General features: G+C 43.8%; 1 protein-coding gene across 2 annotated transcripts in view; it reads left to right on the top strand.

Moving 5' to 3' along the window:
• The window catches only part of VGLL3 (vestigial like family member 3), a 43,956-nt gene extending 28,701 nt beyond the window's left edge, over positions 1 to 15,255 (top strand). Inside the window, exon 4 of one of the 2 annotated variants that reach the window (XM_061629504.1) lies at positions 13,512 to 15,255. In XM_061629504.1, coding sequence (XP_061485488.1) covers positions 13,512 to 13,555 — 44 coding nt within the window. In that variant the 3' untranslated portion in view covers positions 13,556 to 15,255. The remainder of the gene's footprint in view (positions 1 to 13,511) is intronic. The other variant, XM_061629503.1, reaches the window with a different exon arrangement.
• The last annotated feature ends 470 nt before the right edge of the window (positions 15,256 to 15,725 follow it).

The raw sequence follows: 15,725 nt of genomic DNA, 5'->3' as shown, positions 1-15,725 counted from the left end.
AGTTCAAAGTCTAAAAAGAGGGAAAAAACCCTCAGAGCCCTTTTGGACTTTTTTCTCTGAGAGTTCTCATAATCTGTTGAAATTCATTAAAAATCAGCCATGTTCACAGAGTACCTGTAATCCTACTACTGACCTTGCCCCATCCTCTGACCTTCATCTTCTGCAGTTTGAAAGTTAAAAAAATGCCTGGCTGATTTTTAATTAATTTAAGAAATTTTGGCTGGAACCCTATGACAACGCGGGGCATGCTCAGTAAGAACCAACTGTCAGTGTTTTAAAAGCCTCACAGCTGCTGGACTTGGCTAATCAGGGGGCCACACCCACACCAGATTTTGATTTCACTTGAGACAGTCAGGGCTTCCCTCAGAGAATCCTGGGAAGTGTAGTTTGTGAAGGGTGCTGAGAGGAGACTGCTATTCCACTGACAGAGCTTCAGTGGCCAGACTGGTTCAACAGTCAGCCACTCTGATTGAAGGTCTGTGAGGGGAACAGGGCATCTCCTAGCAATGCTCAGCACCCTTCACTAACACTTCCCAGGATTCTTTGAGAGAAGCCATGACTGTCCAAAGTGAAATCAAGGCCTGGTGTGGATGTGGCCAGGGACAGCTTTGATTTAAATTTGGGTGGGAGGCTACATGTGCCTGCTGTAGAATAAAACGGTGGGGGAAATGCTGAAAAGCAATGATACTGTTCACAATGTTTTCCTTTTGCTCTCTGCTATCTTTTGGGCGCATTTCAAAGACTTCCTCTTTTAACTAGCCTTTTAAGTTGAGACCTATCCCAGTCTGCATCTGTGTTAGAATTGCTTTTAATATGTTTTCTTTAATAATGTTTTTAACATTTTTTTTAAAAAAAGATGTTTTTAAAGCTTTTTAAAAAATGTTTTTAATGTTTTGTTTTAATGTATTTTAAGGTCTTTTTATGATGTTTTAAAGTGTTTTTATCATTTCTGTTTGCCGCCCTGGGCTACTGCTGGGAGGAAGGGCGGGATATAAATCAAATAATAAATAAATAAATAAATAAATAAATAAATAAATAAATAAATAAATAAATAAAGGAAAGAGGCTACCCTTCTGCCCAGTACCCACCCACCCAATCTCCCTCTCCCCTCCCTGCCCCTCCCCCACGTCAGTGTTGGACTATGAACTGGGAGACCAGGGTTCGAATCCCCACACAGCCATGAAGCTCACTGGGCGACCTTGGGCCAGTCACTGCCTCTCAGCCTCAGAGGAAGGCAATGGTAAAACCACCTCTGAATACAGCTTACCATGAAAACCCTATTCATAGGGTCAACATAAGTTGGGATTGACTTGAAGGCAGTCCATTTCCATTTTCAAACATGATTGCACAGAAATTTATTTATTTTATTTATTTATTAGATTTTTATACCGCCCCACTAGCATAGCTCTCTGGGCGGTGTACAACAAAGAATACAAATATATACAATAAAATTCCATAATATGATACAACAGAAACATATAAAAATAAGAAATCTAAAATCAGTTACAACTCAAAAAGTATGCAAACAATCAAACCCACCCTCCCTTCTCCTCCCTCCTATTCCCTCCCTCTTGCCTCTTCCCTCCCCCTTCCTTTGCCCTTCCCTTCCAATCCCCTCCTCCCCCTCCTCCAACCCCTCCCCCTCCCCATGGTCAGTTTTACCTATCTTAAGCATGATTGCACGGAAGCAAATACCATTGAACTCTATAAGCCTCCAAATGATCAAACCTTGCCTTCCGTCCCCCTTCCTTTGCCCCCTCCAATACAGTCCTTCCCCCTCCTCCTCCCCCATGGTCAGTTTTTCCTATCCTAACCATGATTGCATAGGAGTAAATACCATTGAACTCAATAAGCATGCAAATGATCAGACCTACTTTTTTCCCTCCTTCCCCTCTCCTCTTCCTTCTTCCTCCTCCCCTCTCCTCTTCCTTCTTCCTCCTCCCCTCTCCTCTTCCTTCTTCCTCCTCCCCTCCCCTCTTCCTTCTTCCTCCTCCCCTGCCCACTCCAGCCCTCCCTCCCTCCCCCCCCGGTCAGTTTTACCTATCCTAAGCATGATTGCACAGGAGTTAATCGCACTGAATTCAATAAACATGCAAATGATCAAACCTGTTCTTCTTCCCTCCCCATCCTGCCTGCTCCCATCCGAGTCCTCCCCTCTGTGTTTCCTCCCCTCATCCCCTGTGGTCAGTTTCACCTATCCTAAGCATGATTGCAGGGCAGTAAATCCCACTGAACTCAATAAGCATGCAAATGATCAATCCATTCTCAGCAAACTTGGTCAGGATCCCATTTGTTACCTCCCGGATTAAAAAGCAGGGAAATTCACTAAAAGGCAAAATACTTTGCAGTTTAAGAATGTACCTATAGCCCACAGCTATTTCTATCCAACTTTAAAAAGCAGGGAAATTGGGCAGCTATAGTGAATGCACCAGGGAAGCAGGAGACCTGATCTCCTCTCTGACATATTGGACTGCCCTACAAATTTGTCAGAATGCAAACACCATTTGGGTTGGTCTTTCACAGTCCAATCCACTTGCTGTGTAGCTTGCAAGAATTTGGTAACATGTGCCTCTGAGCATATGGTGAGTGGTGGCAACACCTGCAATCAGCCCAAATAATAGAAAGAAGACATGTGCTGTGCTGATCTTGTTTTAGCAGGGAGGAAGCAACAATATTAAGACAGTTGATATAGTTCAGATGGTCACTTTAAATATGTCTGATTTACTTTGCCATTTTAGTGAAGTTTCTTATAGGGAATCATTTTCTTTTGTTTCTATTTCTGTGAATATGTGAAGTAGAACAAAATTTGCACTAAAAAAACTCCAAACATAATTGCGGAATAATGGCACTGACTTCTGCAGAATAGTCTCCAGTGGACCTCAGGAGTGTCTCAATTTGCACAAGAGAAAACAGTCGGAGGAGAAATATATTCTAGCAAAATTCTAGGTGTGCTCTATGTTTTTAATTGACAGTGCCCACCTTGCTTTAAATGAAGTGGTTGAAACATAGCAGGCTGTACACATGCATCCTCTTTTCCCCCACAGCTAATAGTCATTGCTGAAGTAGCAACATATTGTAATCAGTCTGATATTACAACAAACTGCAGTTTCAGATTCAACTGTCAATGCACCCAAAAGAGAAATAGAGCATAACCTCCAAGTTGAAACACAAAAGGCTGTCTTCACCATCATATGAGATTGACCAATAAAAAGGCTTTGAAATTAATAAAATAAATTTGACACAGATTTCTGGATGAATAATGAGGGAAATAAAATTTTCTAGTTTAGATTCTCTGTAGAAACATTAGTAACATAGGAAAGAAGCAAAGTAAGAACACCAACAAGCATTCAAAAATATAATTATCTTTGAAGATGGCAGGTGTTGCCACCACTCACCATATGCTCAGAGGCACATGTTACCAAATTCTTGCAAGCTACACAGCAAGTGGATTGGACTGTGAAAGACCAACCCAAATTGTGTTTGCATTTTGACAAATTTGTAGGGCAGTACAATATCTCAGAGAGGAGGTCAGGTCTCCTGCTCCCCTGGTGCATTCACTCTAGCTGCCCAATTTCCCTGCTTTTTAAAGTTGGATAGAAATAGTTGTGGGCTACAGGTATGTTCTTAAACCGCAAGGTTTTTTGCCTGTTAGTGATTATATCTGGGTCACATGCTTCTCCCTATCTGCATTGGTGAATATACACAATCCTGACATTTGCTTTTGTCCCTAAAAGCATGTGGGACATTACAATGATTGTCAACATCTGTATATGGTCATGCATTATACCAGCCTTTCCCAACCAGTGTGCCTCCAGATGTTGTTGGACCACAACTCCCATCAGCCTCAGCCAGCATTGCCAATGGCCAGGAAAGGTGGGGATTGTGGTCCAACAACATCTGGAGGCACATTGGTTGGGAAAGGCTGTCTTAGGGAGTCCCGAGGGCGCTACCCCCTTCTATTACTTTTTCTTGTGTTTTTTCCTTTAATTTGTTTTCTGTTAAACTAGTCTAGAGGAGATTGGTGGTGTGGAGGGCCTGTGGTGCATGTGTAGTTCCTGCACAGGGTGGGAGCCTGTGCAGTGAACTGAATGAGAGGAGAAAGTCACCACATGCCTTCAGAGTGAGAGTCAGTAACTGGCAGAAGGCTGGCCTTCCCTGGGTGTGAGACAGGAGGGGGAGTAGATGGGCCCTGTGTGAAAAAGTTTGAATGGGTGTGATTGTTCGCAGAGGCCTACTGGGATAATTCGCTCCAGCAGGCTTTGTTGGTGGGCTTGTGTTGGGCCCATATTAGGTGTTTAGGAGGAATCTTAGTACGGAGGAACATGGGTGATTGCACCTCAATTTCAGTGATTACGGGCAGAGGGAAATATAGCCATGGGGAGGTGGTGAATTACCAGAGAAGGCAAAGACAAGGCTATCTGCGCCTTGTTCCTTGCTGCCACTCCTCTCATAGTTTGGTTCCTCATTGCCCATCTGCTGTGCCCACTGGCCTGTGTGTGTTGTTGTTTAACGCCAGATCAGTACATAATAAGACCACTCTCATCCATGACTTGATTGTGGATGAAGGTGCCGATTTGGTGTGTATTATCGAGACCTGGGTGGGTGAGCTTGAAGGGGTTGATCTGACCCAGCTTTGCCCACCTGGATACTCGCTGCAGCACCAGCACAGGCTGCAGGGACAGGGGGAGGAGTTGCTGTGGTCTACAGAACTTCCATCTCTGTCACCAGGAAACCACTCTGGCTTGGAGCTGGCTGTGAGGGCCTGCACCTGGTGTTGGGCTGAGGAGACAGTAAACTAGGGTTGCTGCTGGTGTACCATCCACCCTGCTGCCCGGCAGCTTCTCTGACTGAGCTGGTGGAGGTCATCTTGGCTGTGGCGTTGGAGGAGCCCAGAACGATAGTGCTGGGTGATTTCAATGTCCATGCTGAGGCTGCCTCTAGTGTTCCGGCTCAGGACTTCATGGCCTACATGATGACCATGGGGTTGTCTTAGTTTGTTACTGGCCCAACACATAGGTCAGGGCACACCCTCGACTTGGTTTTTGCCCCAGATGGAGGTCTGGAGATAGCGGGGGTGGATGTCACCCCATTGTCATGGTCAGATCACTTCCTGGTGAAGTTTAGACTTATGGCTCCGATCCTTCCCTGCAGGGGTGGCGAACAGATTAAGATGGTCCACCCCTGGAGCTTAATGGAATCCACTGGATTCCTGAATGCCCTGGGGGAGTTCCCAGTAGATAGAGCAGGTGACCCTGTTGAAGCCCTTGTCATGCTGTGGAACAGCGAGGCGCGTCGGGGTCTTGACACGGTTGCCCCCGAGCGCCCTCTCCGGCACTGTGGAGCCCGGCTTGCACCTTGGTACACCAGAGAGGTAAGGGCAATGAAACAGGCTGGACGACGGCTAGAAAGCAAGTAGTGAAAGACGTGCTGTGAGGCTAATCGGGCATGAGTAAAACATCATAACTGTGCCTACTGTGTGGTGGTGAGGGTGGCAAAGAAGGCCCACTTCTCTACCTCCATCGCATCCTCAAGTAGCTGTCCGGTGGAGCTTTTCCTTATTGTCAGGGGTCTGTTGACATCAACTCCAGGAAATGGAGTCTTAGACCATTTGGAGGCCCACTGTGAATTGTTTGTAAGGCACTTTGAGGGTAAAGTTGCTTGCCTCCGTAGCAGTCTTGATGCCCCATCCACATCTACTGTAGTCCCCAATGAGGTGTCCAGTGCAACGTCTGCTGCAACTTCTTGGGAATGGTTTCAGTTGATGCAGCCTGATGACATGGACAAGGTGCTTGTGATGATGCAGCCAGCAATGTGTCCTCTCGACCCTTGCCCTTCTTGCCTTATTAAAGCTTGCCGAGGGTGTCTGACCAAGTGGACCCAGGGTGTGGTCAATGCATCATTGCGAGAGGGAGTGGTTCCAGCCACCTTGAAAGAGGCAGTGATTCAACCACTCCTTAAAAATCCCACCCTGGACCCATTGGTTTCTGACAACTACCGACCGGTTGCAAATACCCCCTGCTTAGGGAAGGTGATTGAGAGGGTTGTGGCGCAGCAACTGCAAGTGCTCTTGGATGAAACAGATTATCTTGACTCATTCCAGTTTGGGTTCAGGCCTGGTTATGGGACTGAATTGGCCTTGGTCACCCTGATGGATGACCTTTATCGGGAGAAGGACAGGGGGAGTGCGACCCTGTTATTCTTACTTGATCTCTCAGCGGCTTTTGATACCATTGACCATGGTATCCTTCTGGGCCGACTTGGTGAGATGGGTACTGGAGGCACTGTTTTACAGTGGTTCCGATCCTATCTCCAAGGTCATTCTCAGAGAATAGCATTGGGTGACTGTCTTTCGGCCCCCTGGCAGCTGTGCTGTGGGGTGCCGCAGGGTACCATCTTGTCCCCCATGCTGTTTAACATCTATATGAAGGCCTTGGGAGCAGTCATCAGGAGCTTTGAGGTGAGGTGTCAGCAGCATGCTGATGATACCCAGCTCTATTTCTCCATAACATCTGATTTGGGAGAGGCCATGCAAGCCCTGGACTGCTGCCTGGACTCGGTGGTGGGCTGGATGAGGGCCAGTAAACTGAGTCTGAATCCTAACAAGATGGAGGCGCTGTGGGTTGGTGGTTCCCGAGTTCGGATAATTGGTCAGTTGCCTGCTTTCGATGGGGTCGTACTCCCTCTGAAAGAGCAGGTCCGTAGCCTGGGGGTGCTCCTGGATCCGTCTTTGTCGCTAGAGGCCCAGGTGACCTAAGTGGCTAGGAGTGCCTTTTACCAGCTTCAGCTGGTGAGACAGCTGTGGCCGTTTCTGGACCGGGATAGCCTGACCACTGTTGTCCACGCACTGGTAACCTCTAGGCTGGATTACTGTAATGCGCTCTATGTGGGGCTGCCCTTGAGGTTGGTCCGGAAGCTTCAGCTGGTGCAAAATGCGGCAGCAAGACTGCTCACTGGAGCAGGGTATCGCCAACATGTCACTCCGCTGCGGAAAAAATTGCACTGGCTGCCCATTTGCTACCAGGCCAAGTTCAAGGTTCTAGTTTTGGTGTACAAAGCCCTATACAGCTCGGGACCAGGATACCTGAAAGACCATCTTATCCCTTACATACCCAGTCGATCACTGCGCTCTGCAGGTGAGGGCCTCCTCCAGATACCATCTTATCAGGAGGTTTGTTCTGCACAATATAGGAAACAGACCTTTAGTGTGGCGGCAGCTACCCTGTGGAATTCCCTCCCTTTGAATATTAGGCAGGTGCAATCTCTGCTATCTTTTCGGTGCCTTGTGAAGACTTTCCTCTTTCAACAAGCCTTTTAAGTTGAGACCTATCCCAGTCTGCATCTGTGTCAGAATTGTTTAATATGTTTTTAATAATGTTTTTAATCCTTTTTTAAGGTTGTTTTTTAAAATGTTTTTAATGCTGTTTTGTTTTAATGTATTTTAAGATCTGTTTTATGATGTTTTAAAGTGTTTTAGTGCTTTGCTTGCCGCCCTGGGCTCCTGCTGGGAGGAAGGGCAGGATACAAATTAAATAAATAAAGAGATCTCTTGCTTTCTCCCACTACAGGGGAGGGAAGGATTCAATATGATTCAGAGGAGGAGGAGATGAGAAGTGAGGAGGAGGGGGGTGCCAGGTAGACACCCTTTAAAGCCTCTGTTGAAGCTGTCCTTACCATCTATGAGTGGGTGTAGGAACCTATCCCTATTCTTTCCACGTTATTCCTACCAAAGTTTCTGTTAAAGAAATAATGTCCAGGAACACATCTCCTTTGTCAACTGCAGAAGAAGTTGATGCTTCGTTTATTATTTCTTGATTATACTGGTTCCATTGAAATTTGATTCCAAATTTATTTATTTATTTATTTATTTTGTTGCATTTATATACCGCCCATAGCAAGTAGCTCTCAGGGCGGTAAACATAATAGGATAAAATACATACATCATAATAATAAAATCACAAAACATATAAGACACAATGAAAACAAAATACAATTAAACAAAATATAAGATGATAAAAGGATTAGTATTACAAGATTAAAAAGATAAAAAGATTAAAATGATTAAAATGCCTGGGAGCATAAGAAGGTCTTTACCTGGCAAAGGTACCTGGAAAGATAATAATGTAGGCGTCAGGCGTACCTCTTCGGGGAGGCTATTCCACAACTCGGGGGCCACCACAGAAAAGGCCCTAGATCTAGTAACCACCCTCCGGGCTTCCCGATGAGCTGGTACCCGGAGGAGGGCCTTAGATGCTGAACGAAGTGAGTGGGTAGGTTCATAGCGGGAGAGGTGTTCCACCAGGTATTGCGGTCCCACGCCATGTAAGGCTTTATAGGTCATAACCAGCACCTTGAATCTCGCCCGGAAGCAAATAGGTAGCCAGTGCAGACGAGCCAGAACAGGAGTTATGTGCGAAGACTGACTGGTCCTCGTCAATAGTCTAGCTGCTGCATTCTGCACTAGCTGAAGCTTCCAAACTGTCTTCAAGGGTAGCCCTATGTAGAGCGGATTACAGTAATCCAATCTCGAAGTTACCAGAGCATGAACAACTGAGGCGAGGTCGTCGCCATCCAGATAGGGGCGTAGTTGGGCTACCAAACGGAGATGGTAAAATGCGTTCCGTGCCACCGAGGCCACTTGAGCCTCAAGAGACAAGGAAGGGTCAAAAAGGACCCCCAAACTATGGACCTGTTCTTTCAGGGGGAGTGTAACCCCATCCAGAACAGGATGCACATCCACCATCTGAGCGGGGAAGGCGTTCACCAACAGTGTCTCAGTCTTGTCTGGATTGAGTCTCAGTTTATTAGCTCTCATCCAGTCCATTATCACGGTCAGGCAATGGTTCAGCACATCAACAGACTCACCTGAAGAAGATGAAAAGGAGAAATAGAGTTGCATGTCATCAGCATACTGATGAAAACGCACTCCAAAACTCCTGATGACCGCACCCAGAGGCTTCATGTAGATGTTAAAAAGCATGGGGAACAAAACCGACCCCTGAGGGACTCCACAATGGAGAGTGCAGGGTGTCGAGTAATGTTCCCCAAGCACTACCTTCTGGCGATGATCCGCGAAGTAGGAGCGGAACCACTGCCAAGCAGTACCCCCAACTCCCAACTCCGCGAGTCTCCCCAGAAGGATACCATGGTCGATGGTATCAAACGCCGCTGAGAGATCAAGGAGAATCAACAAAGTCACACTCCCCCTGTCCCTCTCCCGACAAAGGTCATCATACAGGGCGACCAAGGCTGTTTCAGTGCCGAAACCGGGCCTAAAACCGGATTGAAACGGATCCAGATAATCGGTTTCATCCAAGAGCACCTGGAGCTGGTTAGCAACCACCCGCTCCAAAACCTTGCCCAAAAAGGGGACATTCGCCACCGGTCTGTAGTTGTTCAAATTATCTGGGTCCAGGGAAGGTTTCTTTAAAAGAGGTCTCACTATTGCCTCCTTGAGGCTACTAGGGACTACTCCCTCTCTCAAGGAGGCATTAACCACTTCCTTGGCCCAGCCGGTGGTTCCAGCCCTGCTAGCTTTCACTAGCCAAGATGGGCAAGGATCCAGAACAGACGTGGTTGCCCGGACCATTCCAAGCACCTTGTCCACTTCCTCGAGCTGCACCATGTAAATAAATAAATAAATAAAATAATCTATGCCTGCTCCAGGGCTGGCATAGTTTGTCTCCCATTTCAGGATATGTCAAGGGAAAGGAAGGGCTGTAGATCTTGCAAATACACAACCTCTCCTTACATATCTCCCAAATGCCTCTTTTTGCCCTCTCCAGTGTCAGAGCCCTGTCATTTGAGTAGCATCAGCTGCAAACCTCTCTGTAGCCTCCTAAAGAAGAGGCAAGGGACAGATCTTCCACTCTGAATCTTGATGTTATACAAAAGCCTTATAAGGACAAGGGTAAAGGGTATTACACTAACACATAGCCTTGTAGGGGTCATCCACATGGTGATTTTATGTGTGTCTGGTGCTACTTGCATCCCTTTGTAATTCGTATGGTTCACATGATGTTGCAGGCAAGCAGAACCTATAACACAGTTTCTCCCTTTAAATCTGTATCAACTCAGTCCAATTATAATGCAAAAAGGAAAGGAAAAAGCATCTCAGCTTTGCTGCACTCCTCCATGTCAGTGCTTGATTTTTTTTAGTGGGTGGGCTCTCTTATGCTCCATCACCCATTCCCTCTCTGTCTGCCACCCACAAAATCTGCCACAGCCGCTGCCTCCTTTGCTTTTCACTCCCTCCCTCCTCTAATCAGTTTCATATAGTTTGGTGTCCATTGCACCCCAACACTCTCCCAGCTGAAGCCCAACAGGCGTGCAATTGACAATAAACAATGAACCTGACAAAAAAAACCTCCCCTTCTCCTTTAGCAATATTGATACTCTGGAGGGAGTAAACATGTAAAATTGGGGGTGGGGCCACAAGGAAACAGTGCTAGTATACCTTTCCAGAGGAAGGCCTACTTGTGTGAAAAGAAAACAGTAGATTGGAAGCTACCATTGAGCAAGAAGTGTGGACCCTGAAAAGCTATTGCAATGGTAAAAGCAGCTTCTTTAGTGCGAAGTTAGGCTCCCATGTGGATAAGCTCATAGATGCTACCTACCTTGAACTGGGTTTTCAGAAAAGTTCAGAAGTGAATCTGTAGCAGAGGTTTAGAGTCAGATCTAGCGGTCTGTACATTTACCAAAAGGTACCGCTTGAGGCTATGGCAAAGGTGAAGACAAAGAAAAAGGCAGAGGAATAACAATTCAAGGAGGTAGCAGTAGAAGAAGCAGATGTATACCAGTGACTAGAGACATGTGGGCCAGAAATTGAAGGGTCTTAAAACAGGCCTAAAAGGATGAAATAGGGCAAAAACAGGTGTGAAACATATGACATATTCCTAGATCTTCAGTCAAAGTTTCAGGGGAAGGGGGAAATACGAAATTCTGCAGAGTCATTTGTCCAATCAGACGATTTATGCAAGAGTAAAACTCCACTTATTTATTTATATATTTTATATCCCACACTTCCTCTCAGAAGGAGCCCAGGGTGGCAAACAAAAACTTAAAATATTCTAAAACATCTTTAAAATATTAAAATAAAACATCTTTAAAAACATATTAAAACAAAACATCTTTTTTTAAAAAAAAATCTTTAAAAATATTTTTAAAAGAAATTCCAACACAGACACAGACTGGGATAAGGTTTCTTGTTGAAAGAAGGTCTTCAGTAGGTGCCAGAAAGATAACAGAGATGGTAGCTGTCTAATATTTAAGGGGAGGGAATTTCAAGGGTATTTAATATTTAAGGGTAGGTGCCACAACACTAAAGGTCCGCTTCCTATGTTGTGCAAAACAGACCTCTTGATAAGATGGTATCTTCAGGAAGCCCTCACTGCTGCAGTGATCACCTGGGTATATAAGAGGTAAAAATCTTTCAAGTATCTTGGTCCCAAGCTGCATAGGGCTCTGTACACCAAAACCAGAACCTTGAACTTGGCTCAGTAGCTAATGGGCACTCATGTGGATTTTGTTGACTTCAAATGCCGCTTTAAAATTACAGCCGTGCACAGAGACCACAAAACAGGATTTACTTATGATGGTGCTCTGCAAGCAGGTGTGCATTGCCCTAATCACATGCAGTGTTGTATATCCCTGGAGGCAACAGGGCTGGCATGTAGAAGTTATATGCAATTGGGATGACCCACAGAGAACACCCATGGAACACTGCTAGGAGGGATGGGATTTCCACAGTCTACAGAGAAGGGCCGTAACAGTTCAATAAACACTGGGACTGTAGGAGTGGATTCACACAAATTTCTGGAAGAAACAGCTGCCCAAACTCATCTCCTCCTCCTCCACCACCACCATTTAACAGCATCAAAGCTTTCTTTTGAATCTGCATCAATGTAGCAAAATCTTATTTAACTACATCCTAAAAATGATTGAAAATGAAAACTAGCATTATTAAAGATAAGACTGCACACATTCAAGGGAATGCTTACCAAGGAAGAGTGACTGAGAAAAATTATATTGTTTCCTAAAAGACTTCAAATCTGCCTTCAAGAATCACTGGCTAGATCACTCTTAGCTCCTCAGAAAGACATCTTTGTGAACTGAGGAGGCTGCTGACCAGATACAAATTCTGAATACCTTGTTGATGTTAAAAGATTACAAAAGTGCACATAAATTAATCTGGGCCAGTTCTACCAAAGCATAAGGAAATGATTCAACAGTAAGTAATTTCAAGACTGTGGCCACCCATCCCCTTTGAGTGCAGGAACTTCAGCACAATCTTCAATTTCATGGAAATATTTTAGTATAATTTAAGATGGAAACAGATAATAGTCTCAGCTCTTTCAGTTTTCTCTCTGCTTAAATTTGTAAATGATTGTTATTGGATTCATCTGTTTGGTAAATTATTTTTGGGAAACTTATTTTTATTATTATGTTTGGCAAGTTAATTATTTTAATTTTTCTCTTAGTGTTTTTATTGTGTTGGATAGTCTTTTATATTATATTCTGTATTGATTTGCTGTTTTATGATTGTATATGCTTTTATGTTTGCTAAAACTAAAGAAAGTGTGTGGAAAGGAGTTAAAAGTGGCTTGAAAGGGATAATTCTGATGGGTTTAAGTCTGAGATGAAAGACAAGATGAATCCTCTCTCCATTCTCCATTCCAAAAGCTTGACTCAACTGGACAAGCATCTTCCAAAGCAATTGATGGCAACAGGCTGGCTCGGGGGGCTTCAGGGCAAGGCATGGAGCCAGTGCAGCTCTGTCCACTCCCTATCCGTTAGGACCTGAAATGGCCCCTTCACGTGGCCTAATGGTAGGGCTGGCCAAATTTTATCCCACTGTCTCCTCTTGTCAAACAGGCCTTGCAAGTTTCTGAAACAATGCAACAATCTGTGTACCAGAAGCAAAAGTGGGTAAAATGTACACAATACAAACAATGCTTCCTCTTTCAAATCATTATGATGCATCTCAGACACATAGACATCAGATTATTTTATTTTATTTATTTAATAGTATTTATATACCAGTTGAATGTAAAGGCCTCTAAGCAGTTTACAAAAAACATTAAAATTATCAATAAAACAGTTAAAAACAAGTAATTAAAAACATATTTAAACAAAACAGCTATTTATCTAGTTTTACTGAGAAATGAAGTTCATGTCAGAGGATTTTAATCAATATATTTTATACCTAGTATTACTTGTTAAAATTAGAAAAAAAATCAGCTACAATCTAATACAAATTTCAGTAATTAACTTTGGTCCTAAACTATACTCTGATGGCACGAGGTCACCACCTAGTGAGGTTAAGCAGGTATGGTCAGTGCCTGGATGAATGACCACATGGGAGTCACATATATGTTGCCATAAGTTCCATAATGGGAAAAGGTGAGATGTAAATGCAATATGATGACTGATTAAAATAAGTCACTGAAACGGTGGCTTTTGAAAATGTGCAAAGTGTAACTGTTTAAACTGCTTTCTTCTTTCTTTCAAAATAGGCATCCAACATCAGGACAAAAGTAAGGAGACATCATGGTTCTGAAGTACAAATGGATTTTACCAGTAACCAGTGTTAAGCATTCCCATCTTGTGAAGGAGATACTACACTCTTTTTTTACAACCTCTTCACAGTGGCAGTGGACATACTGCTAAGCAGATGATGATCCAGCCAGGCATAATTTTCAGACTGAGCCTTTACTTCCAGAAGGCCATTACTAAATCCCAGGATGTTAAGAAAAGAAAATCCAATACCTTTCTTTTGTATAATCATTTGTCATCTGAGCCTGCTGCAGCATTTCTTCAGCCTAACTTCTTTTTACTCCTTTTAACAGTGTTTTGCTTGGCTGTATGTTGTCTATAAACTAATTCACATCCTCGATTGTCAGGAGAGACCTAGCCTTGACTAGTAGTCCTCCTTCAGGAATACAGTTTTTATAGCTCTTTGTGCATCTATTTTTGTAGAAATACAGAAAGTTTGCATAAGCATTGATGGGCTATTTTAGAACAATGTATTTTTTTAAAATTTAAAGTTTTGAAATTTTAAAGTTCTGTTTAAAGAACTTGCTCTCAGATGCACTGGCAAAATTGTAAAATGCATAGGTTTTTAGATGTCTGATATACTTGTATGAGATGTTCTTGTTACGTGAAGCAACTTGTCATGATCAAATGGTTCAGTCCTACATATAACAATCCCTCAAGATCTTGAATGTACTTTGCCTTTCGCTTGAGCAATTGTTCAGATGTAAAATAGTTCCCATGGCAGTGCTCTATCATTGAAAAATGATTATTCACTTTGCCTCTGCTTCTGAAGACAACTTTCAGCTGGGCACTTAATGACAGTACGTTGTTGAAACAAGGAGGTGCAGATGTTTTTAACTGAAATCCTAAGCCCATGAACAGCTTGAGCCTTTAAATTGACTTCAGCTACGGTGTTGATTGATATGGCAGCAGCTGAAGAGAGATTCAGTGCCTTGTTGCTTGGGGTAATCTTTCTGATCCTGCCCTAATTTCCTACTATCCTCCACCTGTACCTATTAGAACATCCAAACTGGGATCCAGAGAACAAGCTTAAGCATGTTCAAGGGACTGGATGTGCCCAGTGAAATTTTTCACTTTTTCCCTGTTCAAGCAGACTGCTTTAGAAGGTCCTTCCTAGTCATACAGTTCTTTGGATCCAGGCCAGAGCTAGCAAACAATTGCACCAGTCTGTGTAGCTTATATATTTGTCTAGAATGCCCTGCATAGAGGCACTAGAACAGTTGTATAAGTGGAAGCATGAACACAGCACAGTCGGTTATTGGTACTGCTACAGTTCTGGTGATGGCACTTTATAGCACTGTGGAGACCATTAAGTTTTATCCTATGAGCTGCTGCGTTAGTAGCTCATAGGAACAGGATATTCATTGAAAATTTCATTGCATATCAATGGAGCACACAAGTATGTTAAGTATCAGGCCATTAATCACCTAGCTCATAATAAAACTTACTAGCTAGTCTTGTTTTGGGGAAAATATATATTTCCAATGAACCATTCTTGCAATTAAAAAATACTCTAACAGGAATTAAAGCCTGGGGCATATTTTGAAGGTATCTGTAAGGGAGAAAACCCTTCCAGTGGTGGCTTTTGCATTCTGAATCAGCCCTCTTTTGGCAAGAAAACTTTGTATATTCCCAAAAGCTCAGTATTTTCAAATACTGGAATAAAGCTACGCATTTTCTACAATCTGTTCTAAGCTGGCAGTCTATTGAGTGCACCTATTGGTCCCTAGCTCTACAAGACATTTAGAGGACGTGCTAGAATTAACCCAGTGCTTAAATTTAAGACCTCACTAGTCTGCGGTCTAAAGCAAGGTTATGAAACAGCATGCCTGCAACATGATTTATGCTTACTGTTGCCAAGCAGCAGCTCCCCTGCACTTGCAAACTGCTTTTAAACTTGAAGGAGCTTCCAATGCAGAGCAAGTTCCTCCTGTTTGGAAGAATAAAACAAAAGCTGCTCGTTGTGTGCAAATATCCCCTTAAACATCTTTGGGATGATGATCCTTACAAGAAAACACCCTCCAGTGACTTCTCCCCTCCTCAGTCCCCCACCCTCCAGGAACAAACACACACACACGGTAAAAGTTAGATCCAGCAGAATTAATCTGAACCTTGAAAGAAGAAGTGGGACTGATCATCCCACTTGCAACTTTCTTCTCCAGCTGTATGTACTT

Source organism: Rhineura floridana, chromosome 5, assembly GCF_030035675.1.
Source record: "Rhineura floridana isolate rRhiFlo1 chromosome 5, rRhiFlo1.hap2, whole genome shotgun sequence".
Lineage (NCBI taxonomy): Eukaryota > Metazoa > Chordata > Lepidosauria > Squamata > Rhineuridae > Rhineura > Rhineura floridana.
Note: the sequence above shows the minus strand (reverse complement) of the source record. Positions and strands in the feature narration are given on the sequence as shown.